At 44.7% G+C, this 25805-nt stretch overlaps 1 protein-coding gene across 1 annotated transcript in view; it reads left to right on the top strand.

Annotated features, from left to right (window-relative positions):
• xylt1 (xylosyltransferase 1) overlaps positions 1-25805 on the top strand; it is a 303503-nt gene that overhangs the window by 253627 nt on the left and 24071 nt on the right. The window contains exon 9 of the mRNA XM_033040266.1: positions 24510-24705. Within this exon, the coding sequence (XP_032896157.1) occupies positions 24510-24705 (196 nt within the window). The remainder of the gene's footprint in view (positions 1-24509; positions 24706-25805) is intronic.

Raw genomic sequence — 25805 nt, 5'->3', positions numbered from 1 at the left:
GGGCTCGTCTAGGGAGGCTATTTGGGTGGAACTGAGAAATGGGAAAGGTGTAGCAACACTTATAGGGGTGTATTATAGACCGCCTAATGGGGAGCGAGAATTGAAAGAGCAAATATGTAAGGAGATTGCAGATATTAGTAGTAAGCACAAGGTAGTGATTGTGGGGGATTTCAATTTTCCACACATAGACTGAGAAACACATTCTGTAAATGGGCTGGATGGGTTGGAGTTTGTAAAATGTGTGCAGGATAGTTTTTTGTAGCAATACATAGAGGTACCTACTAGAGAAGGGGCAGTGCTGGACCTCCTGTTAGGAAATGAGACAGGTCAGGTGGCAGAGGTATGTGTTGGGGAACACTTCGGGTCCAGTGATCACAATACCATTAGTTTCAATATAATTATGGAGAGGGTCAGAACTGGACCTAGGGTTGAGATTTTTTATTGGAGAAAGGCTAACTTTGAGGCGATGCGAAAGGATTTAAAAGGAGTGAATTGGGACATTTTGTTTGATGGGAAGGATATGGAGGAGAAATGGAGGACATTTAAAGATGAAATTTTAAGAGTACAGAATCTTTATGTCCCTGTTCGGTTGAAAGGAAATAGTAAAAATTGGAAAGAGCCATGGTTTTCAAGGGAAATTGGACACTTGGTTCGGAAAAAGAGAGAGATCTACAATAATTATAGGCAGCATGGAGTAAATGAGGTGCTTGAGGAGTATAAAGAATGTAAAAAGAATCTTAAGAAAGAAATTAGAAAAGCTAAAAGAAGATGTGAGGTTGCTTTGATAAGTAAGGTGAAAGTAAATCCAAAGGGTTTCTACAGCTATATTAATAGCAAAAGGATAACGAGGGATAAAATTGGTCCATTAGAGAGTCAGAGTGGACAGCTATCTGCAGAGCCAAAAGAGATGGGGGAGATATTGAACAATTTATTTTCTTCGGTATTCACCAAGGAGAAGGATATTGAATTATGTGAGGTAAGGGAAACAAGTAGAGTAGCTATGGAAACTATGAGATTTAAAGAAGAGGAAGTACTGACACTTTTGAAAAATATAAAAGTGGATAAGTCTCCAGGTCCGGACAGGATATTCCCTAGGACATTGAGGGAAGTTAGTGTAGAAATAGCAGGGGCTATGACAGAAATTTTTCAATTGTCATTAGAAACGGGAAGAGTGCCGGAGGATTGGCGTACTGCGCATGTTGTTCCATTGTTTAAAAAGGGTTCTAAGAGTAAACCTAGCAATTATAGACCTGTTAGTTTGATGTCAGTGGTGGGCAAATTAATGGAAAGGTTACTTAGAGATAATATATATAAGCATCTGGATAAACATGGACTGATTAGGAACAGTCAACAAGGATTTGTGCCTGGAAGGTCATGTTTGACTAATCCTCTTGAATTTTCTGAAGAGGTTACTCGGGAAATTGATGAGGGTAAAGCAGTGGATTTTGTCTATATGGACTTCAGTAAGGCCTTTGACAAGGTTCCTCATGGAAGGTTGGTTAAGAAGGTTCAATGGTTGGGTATTAATGGTGGAGTAGCAAGATGGATTCAACAGTGGCTGAATGGGAGATGCCAGAGAGTAATGGTGGATGGCTGTTTGTCAGGTTGGAGGCCGGTGACTAGTGGGGTGCCTCAGGGATCTGTGTTGGGTCCACTGTTGTTTGTCATGTACATCAATGATCTGGATGATGGTGTGGTAAATTGGATTAGTAAGTATGCAGATGATACTAAGATAGGTGGTGTTGTGGATATTGAAGTAGATTTTCAAAGTCTACAGAGAGATTTAGGCCATTTGGAAGAGTGGGCTGAAAGATGGCAGATGGAGTTTAATGCTGATAAGTGTGAGGTGCTACATCTTGGCAGGACAAATCAAAATAGGACGTACATGGTAAATGGTAGTGAGTTGAGGAATGCAGTTGAACAGAAGGATCTAGGAATAACTGTGCACAGTTCCTGAAGGTGGAATCTCATATAGATAGGGTGGTAAAGAAAGCTTTTGGTGTGCTGGCCTTTATAAATCAGAGCATTGTATAGAAGTTGGGATGTAATATTAAAATTGTACAAGGCATTGGTGAGGCCAATTCTGGAGTATGGTGTACAATTTTGGTTGCCTAATTATAGGAAGGATGTCAACAAAATAGAGACAGTACAGAGGAGATTTACTAGAATGTTGCCTGGGTTTCAGCAACTAAGTTACAGAGAAAGGTTGAACAAGTTAGATCTTTATTCTTTGGAGCGCAGAAGGTTAATGGGGGACTTGATAGAGGTCTTTAAAATTATGAGAGGGATAGACAGAGTTGACGCGGATAAGCTTTTCCCATTTAGAGTAGCGAAGATTCAAACAAGAGGACATGACTTGAGAATTAAGGGACAGAAGTTTAGGGGTAACATGAGGGGAACTTCTTTACTCAGAGAGTGGTAGCTGTGTGGAATGAGCTTCCAGTGGAAGTGGTGGAGGCAGGTTCGATTTTATCATTTAAAAATAAATTTGATAGGTATATGGACGGGAAAGGAATGGAGGGTTATGGTCTGAGTGCAGGTAGATGGGACTAGGGGAGAATAAGTGTTTGGCATGGACTAGAAGGGCCGAGTTGGCCTGTTTCCGTGCTGTAATTGTTATATGGTTATATGGTATCTATGTATCTAAGTATGTTTGCTAAATGATATAATCCAAAGACAGACTGAGAGGAATCCTTTGTCCCCTCTCACACCCAACACCACTTCACATACCTCTCAATCTGGGATCTAAAGGGCCTGCCCCACTTGCCGAGTTTTTTTGGCGACTGCCGGTGTCATTGACTGACGTATCAGGGTCGCCGAAAGATTTTGAACATCACGATGCGACTTTTTCGGTGACATGATACGTCAATCAATGATGTCGGCAGTCGCCGAAAAAATCACTAAGTGGGACAGGCCCTTTTCTCATGCCCAAGCCTGATGTGCCTAAGAGTGCAAGTTGCTGCTACTTATTCAGACTCTGTGGTAGCAGCACCCACACTTGCAACCTGTACTATCTGGAAGGAAAAGGGCAGCAGATGCACACAAACCTCCTCTAGGTTCCCCTCCAAGTCACATACCCTCCTGACTTAGAAATGTATAATGGATCCTTCTTATCACTGTGTCCAAATCTATGAAATCCCTACTCATCGGCACTGCGGGGGTGCCTTCAAGTACATATAGTGATGGGTAATAAACGCACATCCCTTAATCCCAGATCTCTAAAATATTTGTTTAATTAGACTTTTGCAATTAGGTTATTGTTGGTAAGACCAGCATTTATTGTCCATTTGAATCATCGATGAGAAGAGAGTAGTGATAGTAACATGCTGTGGGATATCCTGTGGGTTATCTTAGAAGTTATTAAAATGTAAATGTTTACATCCTTTCTCCTTTCATGAATTTACCCATTCTGTCTGACATCTGACTGATGTTATCTCCCAAAGCTGCAAACAAGCATGATCCATTATCTATCTGCTCTGTTGATTTCTCTGAATGGTGTATTCTTTAGTGAAGCCTGCCACTCAAATACCATGGTGTCGAAATCTGACTTTGAATTTAATAAAATTCCAGCGTAAGTGTTGAATTAAACGACAACCTTCAGCAATCTAAAGTGTGGGAAGGAACTGCAGATCCTGGTTTAAACCGAAGATAGACACAAAATGCTGGAGAAACTCAAACAGGACGGGCAGCATCCGATGAATGGCCTTCTTCACTGATGAAGGGTCTCAACCTGAAACGTCACCCATTCCTTCTCTCCAGAGATGCTGCCTCGCTGTCCTGCTAAGTTGCTCCAGCTTTTTGTGTCCATCTTCAACAATTTAAATCTGTATTCATTTTAATGAGTCTGAAGAAGGTTTGTGACCCAAAAAGTTACCGATCCATGTTCTCTGCAAATGCTGTCTGACCTGCTGAGTTACACGGACACTTTGGGTCCTATTGCTCCAATCATGATAGTGCTTTCAGGCTGTTTTATGACATGCATTTAAGACATGCAGAGCCCAGAATAGACATATGGGAATCATTAAATGGTTCCTGTGCTACCAGGTGCTATATATTTGTAGCTGACGTATTAGTCACTGCACAAACTAATGTCCTAATTTACTCTGGCAGTGGTAAAATCATGTGAGAATAGGCCTTTAAATCAATGGGCACAGAGAGGTGAGTTGGCCAGGTGTGTGGGGAAGGATCTGAGTGTGACGAATGAGGTGGGCAGGGAGGGACTGAAATGCAGGTGGATATCTCTCTTCACAGATTCACATGCAAGGACTTCAATGGATGTCATTAGCAGTGAGCCGAAACTAATAGAAGGCAGGCCCAGGAAACAATGCAAACTTAGAGAAAGAAACAACATTGAAATCCCAGCCCCATCTGAAGTGATAAATACCTTGAGATAAATATTAATAGATTAATTTCTGAAAGAATATGGCAATTGTATGGGCAGATAGTTTTTTTTTTCTGTCAGATACATGGATATCTGTGGAATTCTCTGCCTCAGAGGGAGGTGGCGGCAGGTTCTCTGGATGCTTTCACGAGAGAGCTAGATAGGGCTCCTAAAACTAGCGGAGTCAGGGGATATGGGGAGAAGGTAGGAACGGGGTACTGATTGGGGATGATCAACCATGATCACATTAATTGGCGGTGCTGGCTCAAATGGCCGAATGGCCTACTCCTGCACCTATTGTCTATTGTCTATTGATATTGGTTATGTTATGAATTTTAATTTCTAATTGTCCATGGGGCTGTGAGGTGAAACCATTGACGATCAGTTCTGGACATGGGACATGGGACATGGGACAACCACATGGGACATGGGACAACCACATGGGACATGGGACAACCACATGGGACAATTTACGTGATTCGCTTCAATTTAGTTAAATCATAAGTAAATAAGTCGTAAGTCATAAGTAATAGGAGCAGAATTAGGCCATTTGGCCCATCAAGTCTACTCCACCATTCAATCATGGCTGATCTGTCTCGCCCTACTAACCCCATTCTCCTGCCTTGGCCCCGTAACCCCTGACACCCATACTAATGGGTATGGGGAGAAGGCAGGAACGGGTTACTGATTGTGGATGATCAGCCATGATCACAGTGAATGGTGGTGCTGGCTCGAAGGGCCGAATGGCCTACTCCTGCACCTATTGTCTATAATCAAGAATCTATCTATAAGGTCATGTTATTGATTTCAGATTTATTTTCCTACCTGATCTTTTTAGGAAACAAATCCTTTGGGTTCACCTAATTGCTATTGAATAAATTAGCCACATGACATAGCAAGCTGAACAATTTACAATGATATAGGGCTGCTGAGCCTGGCTGCCCTAGAGAGGAAACTATTACATGGGGAGTGAGTAATCATCTAATCATGCAAAAATGTATTACTTGAACAAGATCATATGATTGAGTCCTTGAAACGACCACTGAAACTTCAGGGCTTGATCATTCCTCCTTTTTATAACACAGGGATAAATGACAAGAGCCTAAGAAAGATAAAAAAGACAAAGAAAGGCTCATTGAATACCCTCACGTAGACTCTTTCTTTCTCCATAGCATTGTATTCAACAGCATTTGGAATGTCTTCTCTATTTTATCTTTAATATCTTATCCTGCATGTTATTCAAACATTTATTTTTCTTAGAATGAAGAATATTTAATAATTTAAATTTATGTCCTCTGGTCTGACTTTCCTTGTTTACTTTCAGTTAAATGTTTTACTTAAATCCCATCTATACTAATTAATATTTCATTATATCAGAATGAAACCACATATAGGCATAATTTTAATTCTAGACAACAGGGCACAATATTCTTTAATCTTACCTGTAATATATTTGAGGTAGGTTTTTAGAGTTTTTAAAAGGATATCAATGCTACTGCAAGAATGCAAAGGTGATTTATACTAATTAATTAAAACAACTGGATGGTGAATTATTCAAGAAACAAGAAAAGCTTGAAGCAATAAATAGACTGATCATGGAGGTTAAATCAATAAATGTTTAAAAGAAGAGTTTTGGATAATAAACCAAAGGAATTGGAGAGTTTTGAAAGAAGCAATGATGAGCAAAAAAAATAATAGTTAGAAAATATGCATTCTGAATTTATATATGAAATTGTATGAACCCATACATCAATGTGAGAAGAATGATGAATGAAAATTAATTGGAGTCTCTTAGAGATCTTGCCGAGAGAATTTACAATGGGGGAATAAAGAAATGATTATGGTAATATATAAATATTCTCTGTCCTTACTCAATGACATTTGACAAATGTAGCAGAAATAGAAGTGAATCAAAAGTGAAGAGCTTGAAGTGATTAAAATCATCAATGTGTAAGTAGTGGCAAAAGTCAGGGACAAAAACAAGAGAGATCCCCTGAACCAGAAGATCTACATCCCAGGCTATAAAACAATTGACTGTGTACATAATGTTGCAGTGATGGTGGGTGCCTTTGTAACGGCTTCCCATAATTGTTCAGATTTTGGAACATTACCAGCAGACTGGGAGATTACAAATGTAACATGACTTTTTTTTAAAAGGGGGGAGAGAATATTAGTGAACCAAAAACTGGCTATCCAGACACCTGGTGTTAATAACATGCTGAAATCATTAAAGACATGGCAATAGATTATTTAGAAACTGAATATAATTAGGCAGACCTACCATAGTATTGCATAGTATTTTGAGTATTTAACTAGATAGATAAGTGGGAATCAGTAGATATAGTATATCTGGATTTTTTTAAACTAAAAAGCATTTTGATTAAAGAATGCAAGAAAAGGTTGTCTGAAGAAGGGTCTCGACGCGAAACGTTGCCAGTCCTTCTCTCCAGAGATGCTGCCAGATTTTAACTAGCATCTTCAGTTCTTTCTTACACAGGTTGTTACCTCAAGTATGTGATCACGGGCTTAGGTAACAATTTAGCAAGGATAAGATATTGATTAAAGAACAAAGCAGAGAATTGGATTAAATGAGTCCTTTACAGGTTGGCAGGATGATGCTTATTGGTGTCACACACATCCGTTTTGGAAGTTAAACAATTCACAATTTATATTAAGGGCAAGCTGAAATGGAGAATAATATGTTTGTTGGTGATCCTTGCTTAATGTGAGAGTGGGTGATTAGGTGGCAAATGGGTCATGATGTGGGAAAATGTTAGTTCCTGCAATTTGTTTTGTGAGAATAAGAAAAGTAGGATAACCATATAACCATATAACAATTACAGCACGGAAACAGGCCATCTCGGCCCTACTAGTCCGTGCTGAACACTTACTCTCACCTAGTCCCATCTACCTGCGCTCAGACCACAACCCTCCATTCCTTTCCCGTCCACATACCTATCCAATTTATTTTTAAATGTTAAAATCAAACCTGCCTCCACCACTTCCACTGGAAGCTCATTCCACACAGCTACCACTCCTCTGAGTAAAGAAGTTCCCCCTCATGTTACCCCTAAACCTTTATCCCATAATTCTCAAATCATGTCCTCTTGTTTGAATCTTCCCTACTCTCAATGGAAAAAGCTTATCCACGTCAACTCTGTCTATCCCTCTCATCATTTTAAAGACCTCTATCAAGTCCCCCCTTAACCTTCTGCGCTCCAAAGAATAAAGACTTATCTTGTTCAACCTTTCTCTGTAATTTAGGTGCTGAAACCCAGGCAACATTCTAGTAAATCTCCTCTGTACTCTCTCTATTTTGTTGACATCTTTCCTATAATTTGGCAACCAAAATTGTACACCATACTCCAGAATTGGCCTCACCAATGCCTTGTACAATTTTAACATTACATCCCAACTTCTATACTCAATGCTCTGATTTATAAAGGCCAGCACACCAAAAGCTTTCTTTACCACCCTATCTACATGAGATTCCACCTTCAGGGAACTATGCACAGTTATTCCTAGATCCCTCTGTTCAACTGCATTCCTCAATTCGCTACCATTTACCATGTATATCCTATTTTGATTTGTCCCGCCAACATGTAGCACCTCACACTTATCAGCATTAAACTCCATCTGCCATCTTCCAAATGTTCCAAATCCAGCCCACTCTTCCAAATGGCCTAAATTTCTCTGTAAACTTTGGAAATCTACTTTATCCACAACACCACCTATCTTAGTATCATCTGCATACTCACTAATCCAATTTACCACACCATCATCCAGATCATTGATGTACATGACAAACAACAGTGGACCCAACACAGATCCCTGTGGCACCCCACTAGTCACCGGCCTCATCATTCTTCAGGGAACGGGGGTTCCCCACTCCACCATAGATGAGGCTCGCACCAGGGTCTCTTCCATACCCCACAACACTGCTCTCTCTCCAAATCCCCCCACTCGCAACAAGGGCAGAGTCCCCCTAGTCCTCACCTTTCACCCCGCCAGCCATCACATTCAACAAGTTATCCTCCATCAGTTTCGACACCTCCAACGTGACCCCACCACTCGCCACATCTTCCCATCTCCCCCCATGTCTGGGGGAGAGATGCAACACTTGTCCCTTTACCTCCCCCCTCGACTCCATTCAAGGACCCAAGCAGTCGTTCCAGGTGCGACAGAGGTTTACCTGCATCTCCTCCAACCTCATCTATTGCATCCGCTGCTCTAGATGTCAGCAGATCTATATCGGTGAGACCAAGCGGAGGTTGGGCGATCGTTTCTCCGAACACCTCCGCTCGGTCCGCAATAACCAACCTGACCTCCCGGTGGCTCAGCACTTCAACTCCCCCTCCCACTCCGTATCCGACCTCTCTGTCCTGGGTCTCCTCCATGGCCAGAGCGAGTAACACCGGAAATTGGAGGAACAGCACCTCATATTCCGCTTGGGGAGTCTGCATCCTGGGGGCATGAACATTGAATTCTCCCAATTTTGTTAGTCCTTGCTGTCTCCTCCCCTTCCTCAGCCCTCCTGCTGTCTCCTCCCATCCCCCAGCCTTCGGGCTCCTCCTCCTTTTTCCTTTCTTCTCCCCGCGCGCCCACCCCCCATCAGTCTGAAGAAGGGTTTCGGCCTGAAACGTTGCCTATTTCCTTCGCTCCATAGATGCTGTTGCACCCGCTGAGTTTCCCCAGCTTTTTTGTGTACCTTGTCAAAGGCCATACTGAAGTCCATATAGACAACATCCACCGCTTTACCCTCATCAATTTCCCTGACCTTCCTGGCACAAATCCATGTTGACTGTTCCTAATCAGACCCTATTTATCCGGATGATTATATATATATTATCTCTAAGTTTCCTGAAAGGATATTTTTCAAAATTTGGCAATGAGTAAATGGAATAGATGTGATCAGCAGCTGTAGTTAATAGCAAGTACATAAACATGCCAATGCTATGTTAAACTTCATTGCTTGAGTTAATCCTTGGTGTGAGAGCTGTGTGCACTCTTGGTCTCTCCACCTAAAGAAGCATAGACTGGAAATTGTAGGACACTGTTAAAGATGCTCTCCACAATTGGTGCACAATGCCACTATTACTAACTTGGCTATGGTTGTGTTGCTACAGTCTGCCCTGTGGTTATTGAATGCCATGCCTTTTCCTTTTCTTTGAAGATTGCAAAATATCAAGTATGCTCTGGAACCAAAACCAGGTTCATGTGGTAAATGAGAGAGAGGGCTAGGAGGTGAAGGGAGCTCAAATGTCAAAGAGCCTAATGGGGGAGATTCAACCATCATGTACAAACTCATCTGCTTCACCAATATCCTGTAGGGGTTTGGGTTGGGTGTGGGGGTACAACCACTTTCCCAATAGGGAGCGGCACAGTTTGTGGAGCCATTACCTCTCAGCACCAGACTCCTGGGTTTAATCCTGATCTCAGGTGCTGTCTACATGAAGTTTGCACCATGTAGGTTTTCTCCAGGTGCTCCGGTTTCCTCCCTCATCCCAAAGACGTGCAGGTTTGTAGGTTAATTAACCTCTATACATTGTCTCCAGTATGTATGAGGTGGATGCGAAGTGGGTTAACATAGAACCAGTATGTATGAGGTGGATGCGAAGTGGGTTAACATAGAACCAGTATGAGCGGGGGATCGATGGTCGCCATCAACTCAATGGGTTGATGAACCTAAGATAGACACAAAACGCTGGAGTAATTCAGCGGGACAGGCAGCATTTCTGGAGAGAAGGAAATGGGTGAGGTTTTGGGTCGAGACCCTTCTTCAGACATGGGTTGATGGACCTGTTTGAATGCTGTATCTCTAAAACTAAAACTTAAACTAAAATACTTTAAATAAATAACAGATGGCCTTCAAATATGGACATTTTAATTTTGTGTTGAGCAATTTATTGTGAAGTTAGACCAAACGTCCTGGATAGTTTAGTACAAAGCGTAAATCACAACCGTTACAACATATGCCCAGCATTTTTAATATAAAAGATTTAAAAATGCTTTGGTGTTCTGTTCCGTTTTTAATTACTTTTGCATATTATCCAGCCATTATGAGATGAATGATCTTACAATTACTGCACAATTGATTATCTCATATTAATTAAATTCCATTTATTACATGCATTTGTAACCAATGTACATCTCTTTACATTTAACATGAATTATCTACCTGCCCTAGTTCACTTCCATTTCTAATTAAGTTGACCCCTCATCTTAGAAACATAGAAACATAGAAAATAGGTGCAGGATGAGGCCATTCAGCCCTTAGAGCCAGCACCGCCATTCATTGTGATCATGGCTGATCCTCTCCAATCAATAACCCATGCCTGCCTTCTCTCCATATCCCTTGATCCCACTGGCCCCTTGAGCCCTATCTAACTCCCTCTTAAATCCATCCACGACTTAGCCTCCATTGCCCTCTGTGGCAGGGAATTCAACAAATTCACAACTCTCTGGGTGAAAATGTTTTTTTCTCACCTCAGTCTTAAATGGCCTCCCCTTTATTCTAAGACTGTGGCCCCTGGTTCTGGACTCGTCCAACGTTGGGAACATTTTTCCTGCATCTAGCTTGTCCAGTCCTTTTATAATTTTATATGTTTCTAATGAAGAATGAAGCATATAATGTTATATGCTTCATTCCTTACTTTCTCCATTGCTTAAGCTATTGTTGTGAAAGTTACTCTTAGAGGTTTTCTAAAATAGCTTCTCTTATTGTAGTTGATTCTTTCATTCATTCCTGTTATATGGGCTTCATAACAAGCCTGTCATCTATAGGCCCCATTACCCCTGACAAGTTCGTAGTCAAGCACCTTCCACAGTGGAATAGCAGTTTTAATACTGCTGTATTAGTTGCTGGGCAAGAGAGCAGTTCTGTCTCGATTACAGTGTCTCAATTAAAGTGGCTCTGGAGCGATGTACAGACCAAAACTGGGTGAAGAGAAGATATCAGTGAAGCAGATGGGTTTGTACACAATCTGAGTCCACATTTGACAGCACTGGCTATTAATGGGGTTTATTTTTAAGTTAACTGCATTGGTGTTTAAATTACTTTCCCATTAACCCAGGCCTCTACATTATTAATCAGCTATCAACAGCACTCAATCAACACAATGATGTTAAGCTAAGAGGCTGGAGAGATTCTTAATTGTTTTTAAATTCATTGTTGACAATGCCAGACTATAATATCAGAGAATACACACTCTAGCAACTTCTCCCAACAATAGTGGAATTGTTTGCCACAGAAGGCTTTTAGAGGCCAAGTCAATGGATATTTATAAGGCAGAGATAGCTACATTCTTCATTAGTACAGGTGTTGGGGTTATGGGGAGAAGGCAGGAGAATGGGTTTGGAGGGAGAGATAGATCAGTCACGATTGAATGGTGGAGTAGACTTGATGGGCAGAATGGCCTATTTCTCCTCCTATCACCCATGACCTTATAGTGGGGTAATTTCTTCAGTGAATGAAAGACCATGGCATAAAATCAAGCTAAGCAGTGTTCAACTCTGTCATTTAGTTTCACTCCGGCTAGCCACTCCATTGCTTTCTTATGCTGCATTTTAACCTTAGTTCCAGTTAATTGTATTGTATTGTATTCAAATTTATTGTCATTGTCTCAGTTAGAGACAACGAAATGAATTTCCCTTACAGGCAGTATCATAAAAATAAAAATAAATAAATAATAATAAATAATAAAACATATTAAAAATAAAATAGAATTTTAAAAAAAGCACAAACAGTGAAAGTCCACGACACAACATAACACAGTGGCACCAAGGTGAGGAAGGCACCATATTCCAGCCAGCCTCCACTCCGTTCTTCCCAGATGTTCACTCGTGGTCGAGGCCTTCCTAGCACCCGCAGTCGCCGCCCTGGGTGGCCCGATGTTCAGGCCCTCACGCCGGGCTGGTGGAACGCCGACGCCGAACCCTGACGGTGAACATCCTCCTCAGCGGCCCGGACCTCCCGATCAGCCGCCTCCCGCAGCCGGAGTCCGCAGCTCCCGTGTCCGCAGGCCGAGCCGGGCAGAGTCGCAGGACCCCGCGCTGTCCATCAGCGCCGCCCGCGTTGGGAGCTCCGCAAACCGCAGCTCCATGATGTCGGTGCCACAGGTCCAGCACTCCGGGCTCCAGACGGCGATCCCCGGTAAGGCATCGCCAGCCCCGCGATGTATCAGCGCTGTCCCGCCGCTGCTGGAGCTCTGGTCGATCCCGGCAGGAAAGGCCACGCCAATCCAGTAGGTAGGCCGCTGGGGGGGGGGCGAGGACGCGACTCGAATAATAGTCGCGTCTTCACCAGGAAGCGGCTGAAGGACGGTATCCCCCGCACCGTACCCTCTTCCCCCACATAAAAACACAAAAAACCCACAAAAAAACACACCTTTACATAACTAAATAAACAAAAAAACAAAAAGATACCGGGCTGTAGGTGGAGGCTGCTGGCACCAGCGCCACCGGAAGTACAACACCGGAAGTACAACAAGTAATGTTATCGTACTTTAGTTTAGTTTAGAGATACAACACAGAAACAGGCCCTTCGGCCACGGAATCTGCGCCGACCAGCGATCCCTGTACACTCCTACACACCAGGAAAATTTACTGTTTTTAACAAAGCCAATTAACCTGCAACCCGTACCTCATTTGTGTGTGGGAGGAAACCAGAGCACCCGGTGAAACCCTACGTGGTCTCAGGGAGAATGTACAAATCCATACAGGCAGCACTCGTAGTCAGGATCGAACCCGGGTCTCTGGCACTATAAGGCAGCAACTCTACCGCTGTGCTGCCCTGCCACCTCTGTGAATATTTTTAGAAAGTATTTATATTTAACTTCATTTGTTTTACAGATTAGACTGTAATTTTTTCAGTACTTTGTTAGTAGGCCAAATGTTTCCATTACTGCAGTCTCAAGCATATTATATCTTAATACTAATTATCTCCAGGTTCTTCATGACCCAGTATTTGGAACCGGTTTTAACAAATTCTTCCTTGACCCTTGACTTTCCTCACCCCCTCGACTTCCTTCCCCTCCGCAAATGTCCTCCCCTCTCCCCACATCTTTACAGGTGGGACTAACTGCAAGCTTGTCTTTCTCACAGAAAGTGATATTCATTTGAGCAACAACAGGACATTTCCCTGAAGCTGGCTTTCAGATGAGATAGTGTACCAAAGCTCCGTCTTTTCTCCCCAGTGACTGGGATGATTTCTAAGAAGAGCTGAGGCTTTGTCCTCAGTATCTTGGCTAATCCGTATCCCTCCTTCAACATTACGTAGCAAAGTGTGTGCTTAAAATGCAATTGTTCTTTGATATGTGCAATTAGTAATTCAATGGAATAGAAACATAGAAAATAGATGCAGGAGTAGACCATTCGGCCCTTCGAGCCTGCACTGCCATTCGATATGATAATGGCTGATCATCCAAAATCATTTCTCCACCATATCCCTTGATTCCGTTAGCCCTAAGAGCAACAATGTAAAAGGGCCTGTCCCACGTAGGTGTCCTTGGCACGCAAATTACGTGACCTCGTGGCCGCGTTGAGGCGTATGGGCATTGTATGGCCACGCGGGGCTGGTCCCACTTAGAAACGCGGAGGGGTATGTAGTTGTGCGCGACATCGTGCCAACGGCCTGTCGCGGAACTGATGGCCAAAGTGGGACAGGCCCAAGACCCTGGCGCGACGCAACGTCTCACCTTCAACTGCAGCAGAAGCAGACAATCGATCACCGAACTCGGTCTGGGGCTCACGGCCGTTGTGGTCCGGATCCACCCCCACTTCTACTCCCAGAGCGAGGCCAAGAAAATTGAAGATAGACACAAAATGCAGGAGTAACTCAGCGGGACCGGCAGCATCTCTGGAGAGAAGCAATGGATGACGTTTCGGGTCAAGACCCTTCTTTTCAGACTGAAGAAGAGTCTCGACATGAAACGTCATCCATTGCTTCTCTCCAGAGATGCTGCCTGTCCCGCTGAGTTACTCCAGCTGTGTGTCCATCTTCAAATGTCATCACGCGCTCCAGACGGCTGAGCGTACGCATGTAATCGCGCCCGACTTTTGCCGGACCATCGCGGCTCAACGCAACCACGAGGTTGCGTAATTTGCGTGCCAAGGACACGTAAGTGGGACAGGCCCTTAACTCATTCTTGAAAGCATCCAGTGAATGGGCCTCCACTACCTTCTGTGCCACAGAATTCCACAGATTAATAACTCTCTGAGTAAAAAAGTTTTCCTCATCTCAGTCCTAAATGGCCAACCCTGTGACCCCTGGTTCTGGACTCCCACAACCTGGGGAACATTTTTCCTGCATTTAGCTTGTCTAATCCCTTAAAAATGTTGCATATTTCTATAACATTCCCTCTCATCCGTCTAAATCCCAGTGAATAGAAGGAATGTAGCACTCCACAAAGGTAATTAACGGTAAAGTCCTGTGGAACATTACAATGGGACATCAAAGGTGGAATATAAACTTAATTTGTCTGTTATTTGTTCCAATCTATTGTCTCCTGGAGGCATCATAGCAGGGAATTAATCCCAGCATTTAGTATTTTTGATTTATATAAATGACCGGCTCAATTCTGTTCATTCTAGCATATTTAACATTAATTTATTTCCCTTAATTCATTCTTTTAAAGTTGCCTTTCACAATTTCTGCCCTGGTTGTTACTACCAGTAATTGTATCATAGTCATTAGTTACCTACTGTTACAATGAGTAACCCTGACAACTCTTTAGAATTTTATCTGAAAATGTAGCACCTAAAATGGGGACCTCCGCATAAGTTTAGTCCAGTGCCTTGCCTCATCTCCAATTTTAAAGGGAAAAATTGCAAGCAGATTTCATTAGTGTGTGTGTGATATACCTCATATCACAACATAACACATTTCACACCCCACTTAACCTGCCCAAATGGTCTCTGGTCGGCCTCTACTCTCAATGCTACTTTAAATTTGCTTGTTAACTTAACTTGAACTTTTTAAAATGTGTTTCTTTCCCTGGAGCTTTCAGTTCAGCATCCCTCATTTTAAAATTATTCTGAACGACACACGCTATCTCCCCCAATCATCTTTTCTATGCTTCACTCCCGTCTTCTGCAGTGAATCTTTTTTTTCTAAACGCAGCAGCACTGTGGCACAGCAGTAGACTTGCTGTCTTACAGTGGTAAACATCCAGGTTTGATCCTGACTATGGGTGCTGTATGTATGGAGTTTGTACATTCTCGGTGACCATGTGGGTTTTCTCCAGGTGCTCTGGTTTCCTCCCAGACTCCAAAGACGTGCTCGTTTGCAGGTTAATTGGCTTCTGTAAATTGTCCATAGTGTGTAGGAGAGAACAGGTGTACGAACGATCATTGGTCACCATGGACTCGGTGGGCCAAAGGGCTTATTTCCACGCTGTATCTCTAAACTAAATTAAACCAAACTAAACTAATCTAAATTAAACTGAACTGCATTTTTCCAAAACTCTGTACTTGTGTGTCCAATTCAATTATCTTATTATAAATGCTTTTACTATGGCAGGGCTGCCAACATTGGGTGAGAGTTGGGAGTGAGAAATTGCGATAGACCAAGCCCGAGGGAGCGTAGCGACCGGAAGTAGGTGGGTGGGGGGGGGGGGGGGGGGGGGGGTTGGGGGGGGGGGGGGGGGTTGGTGGGTGGATTGGACGGTGTGGGAGGGGGGTGTACGGAGCTTTTGCATTTTTCATCTTTAAATTGTGCAATCTGGTGCATACTGTAGCGAGTCTTTTAACTTACACTTGAATGCGATATTTATGCTTTAAATTGGATTAGCTATGAATAAGGTTAGGCTAAATTACATTCCTAATTACATTCCACAGTAGAGCCAGGCTCTGATCAACAGGTGCAGCACATGAATGATCTTAGTATATTGATGTATGGAAATCAGATTATAATCACACACTTGGCCCATGTTGACCAACCTGGGTCTCACTGCACACCTGGTACTACACCTGACCCTGACTCCAGTTGCATACCTTACACCTGGCCCCCTATTCTACCCTGATCATAGCTGCTTACCTGCTTAGGTTCCCAGTGCTGAACACCCTCATTATCCCAGCTTTGACTGCACACCTCGTACTATTCCAGACCTTGACTCTGGATGCACTTGGCCTTGCTCCTAGCCCCTCTGCACTGACAATATATCTGGCCCACACATAAAGCCCCATATCTGACCCCCTGGACTTAACCTATTACGTTGAGGTCCACAGGTGCTTATTTAATGCAATAATCTTTTATGGGGCACTTCACGGACCAAATTTTTTATTACAAAATTTGCTACATTCATTGGCTTCCTTGTTATCTAACATGCTAGTTACTTTGTCTTTTTCAAAGAAGTCATCAATTGGTTGAAGACAATTTCTCATCCATAAAATTATATTCACTTAGCTGTATAAGTATTCTGTTACCATTTCCTTCATTTTCTTAACAAACTGTCCTGAAGTCATTGGGGGTCATTTTCACCCACAATATTTTCAGTATTTTGATGTCTTCCTCTCAGCTGGGACTTTTCATAAATGCAAAGTCCAATAACTATATATTTAAGCAATATTATTCTATTAAATGTGATCTTGAGAGTACATAATATTTTCTGTAGTATTCATAAAGGGCCTGTCCCGCTTACGTGTCCTTGGCATGCAAATTATGCGACCTCGTGGTCGCGTTGAGGTGCATGGGCATCGTATGGCCACGCGGGGCCGGTCCCACTGAGGAGTGCGGAGGGGTATATAGTTGTGCGCGACATCGCGCGGGGCTCCGTCATTTTTGTAGCGAACAAAATCTTTGTGCGCCAACGGCAACAGACTGACGGCCACAAGTGGGACAGACCCAAGACCCTGGCTTGACGCAATGTCTCACCTGCAACAGCAGCGGAAGCAGGCAAACGATCGCCGAACTCAGCCTGGGGCGCACGGCCGTTGTGGTCCGGATCCGCCTCCACTTCTACTCCCAGAGCAGGGCCAAGAAAATTGAAGATGGACACAAAATGCTGGAGTAACTCAGCGGGACCGGCAGCATCTCTGGAGAGAAGGAATAGATGATGTTTCGGGTCAAGAAGGGTCTTTCAAACTGAAGAAGGGTCTTAACGCGAAACGTCATCCATTGCTTCTCTCCAGAGATGCTGCCTGGCCCGCTGAGTTACTCCTGCATTTTGCGTCCATCTTCAAATGACGTCATGCTCTCCAGGCGGCTGTGCGTATGCATGAAATCGCGCGCGACCTTCGCGGGACCGTCGTGGCTCAACGCGACCGCGAGGTTGCGTAATTTACTTGCCAAGGACACGTAAGTGGGACAGGCCCTTTACACAACAATGATAAAAAGATCTTTGTTTTGATTGCACCTACCAACATCCATACATTATTATATTACAGTTAATATGTACCAAGGGCAATTTTTTGTTCCAATGCTCCCCATTCCCAATTACTTTTACATCGAAGTGGTTGAAATCCAAGTGAAGTTTAAATGGCATCAGAAAAATAAAACCTCCGGAATGGATGATATTCATTACGTGGTTGGTTGGAGTCAGTATCAGCACAATTGCTATATTAAACTTTGAATCTTCCGATGTCCTGGTTCAATCTTAAACTAGACAAATAATAACCTCCTCACACATTCTCTGTCACCCCTTTAAAATATGCTCCTTCTTTGAACAAGCTCTTAAACATTGGAAAATGATCACCAATGCGTCCACGATTTCTAAAGCCAACTCCTTGAGTACCCTGGCATGAAAATAGGCCCTTCCGCCCACTGAGCCCACTCCGACCAGCAATCATTCTCACCATCCTACACACTAGCGACAATTTACAAGTTTACCATTTTTACGTAAGCCAATTATCAAAGGTATCAAAGGTATTTTATTAGTCACATTCACATACACCGAGGTGTAGTGAAGTGAAATGCTTTTTGTCATTTTGCAGCACACAAAAAAATAATACAGACATAACACCAATGAGAGTCTTAACCTCCAAACCCGTCTTTGGAGTGTGGGAGGGAACAGGAACCCCGCCCCCCCCCCCCCCAGAAATCCCATGCAGCCACAGGGAGAACATACAAATTCTGTACAGACTGCGCCCCTAGTCAGGATTGAACCAGGGTCTCTGGTGCTGTATGGCAGAAAAACTATTGCTGGACAACTGAGCTGTCCTGTTCTCTATGAAGAAGCTAGTTCTTAAACCACATGACCAAGTCACGGTGAATCCTGTACATCTTAATCTTCTGGCTTAGCCGACCATGATGAAATACTCATCCTGTAACTGTGACCCCTGTTTTCAGATTCCACAGCCCACGGAAACATTTCCACGTGTATTAAAACCGAGTGATCCCTGTAAGAATTGTGTACAATTTAATGAGATCTCATCTTGTAAACAAGCCTGGTTTGCACAATGTCTCATGTGCAGCAGACTGCCCAACCCTGAAACCAATCCAATGTATCTTCTTTGTACTCTCTCTATGGCAAGTATATATTTTTTAAAGTATAGGAATTAATGCTGCTCAATACGCTTATCAGTACAGTCTCACCAAGACTCTGCATAATTGTAGTATGCAGTGGGGCAGCACGGTGGCGCAGCGGTTCAGTTGGTGCCTCACAGTGCTTTCAGCGCCTGAGGCCCGGGTTCGAACCCAGCCACGGGTACTGTCTGTACGGAGTTTGTACATTCTCCCCATGACCGCGAGGGTTTTCTCCTCCCACATTTCAAAGACGTACAGGATTATAGATGAATTGGTTTGGTATGAGTGTAAATTGTCCCGAGTGTGTGTAGGATAGTGTTAATATGCAGGGATCGCTGGTAGGTGCGGACTCGGTGGGCTGAAGAGCCTGTTTCCACGCTGTATCTCTAAACTAAACTAAGCCTCTTTCCTCATGCGTGTAACTCCACTGGGAACAACACCTTGTACCATTTGCCTTCCTAATTCAAGCTGCACCTGCATGATGGCTTGAAGTGACATACAAAGCACCTGCGGTAATTTTACACCATCTCTGCTAATTAGAACAAAACAGCAAGACAAAATATTTTTTAAATGATGAAAAAAATGGTAAAATTAATTCTCAAAAAGAACCCAGGTGTCTTTGTACGCATCTGAATTGCAGTCGAATAACCAGGTCTAGTAGCACATATAGAAATGGTGCAGATGCTGGTTTAAACTGAAAATAGACACAAAAAGCTGGAGTAACTCAGCGGGTCAAACATCATCTCTGAGGAAAAGAATAGGTGATGTTTCGGGTGGAGACCCTTCTTCAGATTGATAGTCAGTCTTGATTAGTACAGATGTCAGGGGTTATCAGTTGAAGGCAGGAGAATGGGGTTAGGAGGGAGAGATAGACTTGATGGGCTGATTAATGTAACTATTACTATTCTTTATGACCTTATGAAAGGGAAATGAGAGATATAGACGGTGATGTAGAGAGAAATAGAACAAATGAACGAAAGATGCAAAACAGGAACGATGATAAAGGGAACAGGCCATTGTTAGTGGGAAGTGGTGAAATCATTGGACAAAGTCAGCATGGATTTATGAAAGGTAAATCATGTCTGACGAATCTTATAGAATTTTTTGAGGTTGTAACTAGTAGAGTGGATAAGGGAGAACCAGTGGATGTGTTATATCTAGACTTTCAGAAGGCTTTCGACAAGGTCTCACATAAGAGATTAGTAGACAAACTTAAAGCACACGGTATTGGGGGTTCAGTATTGATGTGGATAGAGAACTGGCTGGCAGACAGGAAGCAAAGAGTAGGAGTGAACGGGTCCTTTTCAGAATGGCAGGCAGTGACTAGTGGGGTACCGCAAGGCTCAGTGCTGGGACCCCAGCTATTTACAATATACTAGACCAAGTGCAGGCCCGTTGGGTCTGTTTCCCCAACGCGCGTTTGCGGGGGGGGGGGGGCTGTGGCATCACACTCACACTAACCACCACCCAAACACACAGACGGGGTGAGGGGGGTAGAGGGAGACGGGGTGGGGAGAGGGGAGGGTAAGAAGAGGGAAGGGAGGGGAGAGGGGGAGGAGGAAAGAGGAGAGATTGGGGAAGGAGAGGAGACCGGGGTAGGGGGATGGGGAGGGGGAGGAGAGCGGGGAGGGCAGGAGGAGGGTGGGAGAGGTAGCGGGGAGTGGTGCAAGAGAGAGGGCAAGGGGGTGGGGGAAGAGAGGGGGTGGGAGGGGAGGAGGGAGAGGGGTGAGGAGAGAGGGAGATGGAGAAGGGGGGAGAGAGGGGGGAAGGGGAGGAGGAGAGGGGGGAGGTGGAGGGGCTGAGAGAGGGGTGGGGTCGGGGGGAGAGGGGGGTGGGGGAGGGGAGAGGGAGGAGAGAGGGGATGGAGGAGGGAGAGGGGGAAGGGGAGAGGGGGAAGAGTGTGGAGGGAGGGGGAGAGTGGTAGGGGGGAGGGAGAATAGTGGGGAGTGAGGGGGAGAGGGGGAGTGGGTGGAGCGAGAGGGGGGAAGGGATGGGAGAGGAGGGAGGTGAGGGGAGAGGAAGGGTGGGAGGAGGGGGAGAGGAAAGGGGTGAGGAAGGGGGAGAGGAAGGGGGAGAGGGAGCGTGAGGGGCGGAGAGGGAGCGGATGGGGAGAGGGAGTGGGGATAATTTGAGGGGGGGGGCGCGTGTCGTCAGAGGTGAGGGCTGGTTATTGAATGCAATAATCTGCTCACACTGCCGGGGAGAGAGAGAGAGAGAAAGGGAGAGCGAGAACAGGGCCCGCCTGCTGCTGCTGAAAATCGATGGAGAGAAAGAGGGGGGGGGGGGGGGGGGGGGGAGGAGAAGGGAGGGAGGAGAACTCTGAGCTTCAGACCCCGTACAGGGAGGGGAGGGGGGGGGAGAGGGCGGAGTGGGGACGGAGTGGGGGAGAGGAGGGGGAGAGGAAGGAGAGGAAGGAGAGGATGGGGGAGAGAGGTGAAGGGTTGGGGGGGGGGGGGGTTGGAGCGCGCGTGCATGAGTCGAGCCGCGGGCTGTGAACGCTCGTTCTCTCCAAAGATCCTTTAGCCGATTAGCCGCTATGGGATCTTCGGTTATATCTGCGCAATTTGAACAATGGGGAGGGTTGGAGCGGGCGGGCGGTGTGGGGACACGGAGGCACACAGAGAGAGGCACAGAGTCCTGCCTTTTGGAGCGGAGGTTTCTGATTTGCGGCGTCTATTGAGTGGGCGACCATGCTGGTGCGAGCGGAGTGAACGATCAAATGCAGCAGAGGGCCGGTCGATGGACAGAGAGGGGACAGAGGCATCGTTTGGAGAGCCCTGGTATACAGAGTCACCGGTTTGGCACCATTTCCAATTCCCAGTTGCAGAGGTGTTGACCTGACCATGAAGGTCTGTTTTCTGGGGGGGGAGGGAGGGGGAGTGTGAGGGCAGAGAGAGGGGCAGAGAGAGAGAGAGAGAGTGAGAGAAGGGAGAGGCAGAGGGGGCAGAGAGAGAGAGAGGGGCAGAGACAGAGAGAGGGCAGAGACAGAGAGACTGCTGGTGGGCGTGGTGCGGCTTCTTTTTGGCCCCGGTCACGGCCCCAGCCCAAACCTCGGGTTTGGCCCCCCACTCCAGCTGGTTAGAGAGTGGGAGGCCTCGCATCCTCGGGACTTGTGAGATGCCGGCTGTGTGACAGAGCCGGGCCGGGCACCAGCAGCTGAGAAAAATGGCGGCGTCTTTGAGGCAGAGGCGGGCATCAGCAGCCATTATGGTCGCTGGTCAGCAGGAGGCGACAAAATGAGTGAGTGGGGGCGGAGGATTTTATTTTTAAATGGGTACTTAAAAGAAAAAATGATTTGACGAGTGCAAAATTGAATGTAAAAGTGAATGAGCTAGCGTCATGGAAAAAATGACGGAATTTAATGACGGAGTGCTGGCGTAGCAGGGAATCAAAGGCCAAATCTGACACCCACAAACACACCCAGCCAGACACACATACGCACACGCACACACGCACGCATGCACGCACGCACACACACACACACACACGCACACGCACCGCACGCGCACGCACACGCACACGCACACGCACACGCACGCACACACACACACACACAAAGAGTTTTAATATATAGATAGATATTACAGTAATGATTTGGACGAGGGAATTGAATGTAACATCTCCAAGTTTGCGGACTACACGAAACTGGGGGGCAGTGTTAGTTGTGAGGAGGATGCTAGGAGGCTGCAAGGTGACTTGGATAGGTTGGGTGAGTGGGCAAATGCATGGCAGATGCAGTATAATGTGGATAAATGTGAGGTTATCCACTTTGGTGGCAAAAACCGGAAAGTAGACTATCGGAGTCCCGCCGATAGATTCCTCCGATCCCTCCGTCCCCATTGTTTAATTATTCTGCATTTTCTATTGTTCTGTATCCTCCTTTTTTTAAATTTCTATATTGCACTACTACGGACTGACGCAAAACTGCATTTCGTTGTACCGATACTCAGTATTTGTGCAATGACATTAAAGTTGAATTGAATCTGAATGGTGGCCGATTAGGAAAAGGGGAGATGCAACGAGACCTGGGTGTCGTGGGACTCCAGTCATTGAAAGTAGGCATGCAGGTGCAGCAGGCAGTGAAGAAAGCGAATGGTATGTTAGTATTCATAGCAAAAGGATTTGAGTATAGGAGCAGGGAGGTTCTACTGCAGTTGTACAGGGCATACAGTTGTATTGCGTACAGTTTTGGTCTCCTAATCTGAGGAAAGACATTCTTGCCATAGAGGGAGTACAGAGAAGGTTCACCAGACTGATTCCTGGGATGGCAGGACTTTCATATGAAGAAAGACTGGACAGACTCGGCTTGTACTCGCTAAAATTTTATAGTTTCTTATAGAAACTTACAAAATTCTTAAGGGGTTGGACAGGCTAGATGCAGGAAGATTGTTCCCCATGTTGTGGAAGTCCAGAACAAGGGGTCACAGTTTAAGGATAAGGGGGAAGTCTTTTAGGACCGAGATGAGAAAAACATTTTTCACACAGAGAGTGGTGAATCTCTGGAATTCTCTGCCACAGAAGGTAGTTGAGGCCAGTTCATTGGCTATATTTAAGAGGGAGTTAGATGTGGCCCTTGTGGCTAAAGGGATCAGGGGGTATGGAGAGAAGGCAGGTACAGGATACTGAGTTGGATGATCAGCCATGATCATATTGAATGGTGGTGCAGGCTCGAAGAGTCGAATGTCCTACTCCTGCACCTATTTTCTATGTTTCTATGTTAGCTGTGGGCTGGGTGAAAACGTGTTGCAGACAATGAGACTCAACAAGACAACGTTGAAGCTAGTACAATGACTTGGGTGGGGGAGGGACAGAGAGAAAGGGATGCAAGGGTTAATTGAGGTTAGAGAAATCACTATTCATACCGCTGGGGTGCAAGCTGACCCAAGCGAAATATGAGATGCTGTTCCTCCAATTTGCACTTGGCTTCACTCTGACAATGGAGGAGGCCCAGGACAGAAAGGTCAGTGTGGGAATGGGAGGCATTTACCAAACATTATTTGAACACATGTTTTTTTTTTGTTGCAATTACCAATGATGCTTTGTAGGTAAAAAACAGCCTGTTATGTCTCTCAGTTTCAAATTCTTACAGGCAGTAATACTGCTTACTTCTGTTAACAGTCTGTGGAAATTGGTATCATGAAGTGTCCCAGTAACGACTATTGGTACAGTCTACATGGCTGTAATTTATGGGCAATACAGCTTTGATTCCCTGTGTTTTGGGCTTTAAAACAAGCTTTCAGTTTCATGTCAGAGCAAATTCGTTATTTCAATACTGCATAATAGTTCTATGGAAAAAGCCCAATGTATGTACATGGAATAATGCAAAACAGTACCATTAAACTTCTTTCTTTTCTTCATTTGACCTTGATGTTCTCTCACTCACGTTGTAAATCATGCCAGCAGGTGTTAATCTAGCAGGAACCAGTTAAAAGCAAACAACAGGGATTAAAGGCTTTAATTCCTGCATCTCTGGGGCTGCTTATAATGAGCTCAGTTCTAAGTGGCTTTCTCTGTGCTAATGGGGTCTTTTAGCCACGGGCCAAATATTCTACCTGAACAGTCCTTGTTATTTGGCTGTTCTTTATTTTATGGTTGCACTTAGAAAATGTCTGCTGGATGTGTTATTTTTGAACTAATGTTGTTCTCTCTTCCCATTCTGCGTTCTAGATATTATGGCATGGGTCACCCCGTCTCTGTTCATCTCTACTTCTATGCTGACCGGTTCCAAGGCTACTTATTGAGGCACCATGCAACAAACCTGGCCACCAGTAAACTGGAAACGCTGGAGACTTGGGTGATGCCGAGGAAAATGTTTAAATTTTCTAATCCCACAAGTGATTTTGCACGACTACAGTTTGCTGAGGTAAAAACACTGTTATTTCATTGCTCTGAGGGAACTGTCTCTTCAAAATGGAAGTACCATTACCGTCAAATGTTTAAATATTCTCATTTGATTTCAAACAGCGTGCATTTCTGTTAATCTGGCCAGGAACAAACGTTGTGAATCCATGCTCGCAGGCATCTGATTTTATGTATTATCTTTAGAAGAAGGAAGCCAGTTGAATGCAGGGTGCCATCAGAGGAAGTGGTGCCACAAAGATAACAGAGTTTAGTCTAGCATATTGTCACGTGTACTGGGGTACAGTGAAAGCACATGGTATTGGGGGTTCGGTATCGATGTGGATAGAGAACTGGCTGGCAGACAGGAAGCAAAGAGAAGGAGTAAACAATCCTTTTCAGAATGGCAGGCAGTGACTAGTGGGGTACCGCAAGGCTCAGTGCTGGGACCCCAGCTATTTACAATATATATTAATGATTTGGACGAGGGAATTGAATGCAACATCTCCAAGTTTGCGGATGACACGAAGCTGGGGGGCAGTGTTAGCTGTGAGGAGGATGCTAGGAGGCTGCAAGGTGACTTGGATAGGTTGGGTGAGTGGGCAAATGCATGGCAGATGCAGTATAATGTGGATAAATGTGAGGTTATCCACTTTGGTGGCAAAAACCGGAAAGTAGACTATTATCTGAATGGTGGCCGATTAGGAAAAGGGGAGATGCAACGAAACCTGGGTGTCATGGTACACCAGTCATTGAAAGTAGGCATGCAGGTGCAGCAGGCAGTGAAGAAAGTGAATGGTATGTTAGCATTCATAGCAAAAGGATTTGAGTATAGGAGCAGGGAAGTTCTACTGCAGTCGTACAGGGTCTTGGTGAGACCACGCCTGGATTATTGTGTACAGTTTTGCTCTCCTAATCTGAGGAAATACATTCTTGCCATAGAGGGAGGTTGAGGTATAAATGGAGTCAATGGAAGGGAGGTTGGTTTGTGTGATGGTCTAGGCTGCGGATAATTCTTGCGGTTTTTGATGGAGCTGTTTCTAAACCTAAAGCTGTGATGCATCCTGATGAAATGCTTTCTGTGATGCATCTGTTGAAGTTGGAGAGGCACTGTGGTTGCATGTA

This window comes from Amblyraja radiata, chromosome 22 (assembly GCF_010909765.2).
Source record: "Amblyraja radiata isolate CabotCenter1 chromosome 22, sAmbRad1.1.pri, whole genome shotgun sequence".
Classification (NCBI taxonomy): Eukaryota; Metazoa; Chordata; class Chondrichthyes; order Rajiformes; family Rajidae; genus Amblyraja; species Amblyraja radiata.
Note: the sequence above shows the minus strand (reverse complement) of the source record. Positions and strands in the feature narration are given on the sequence as shown.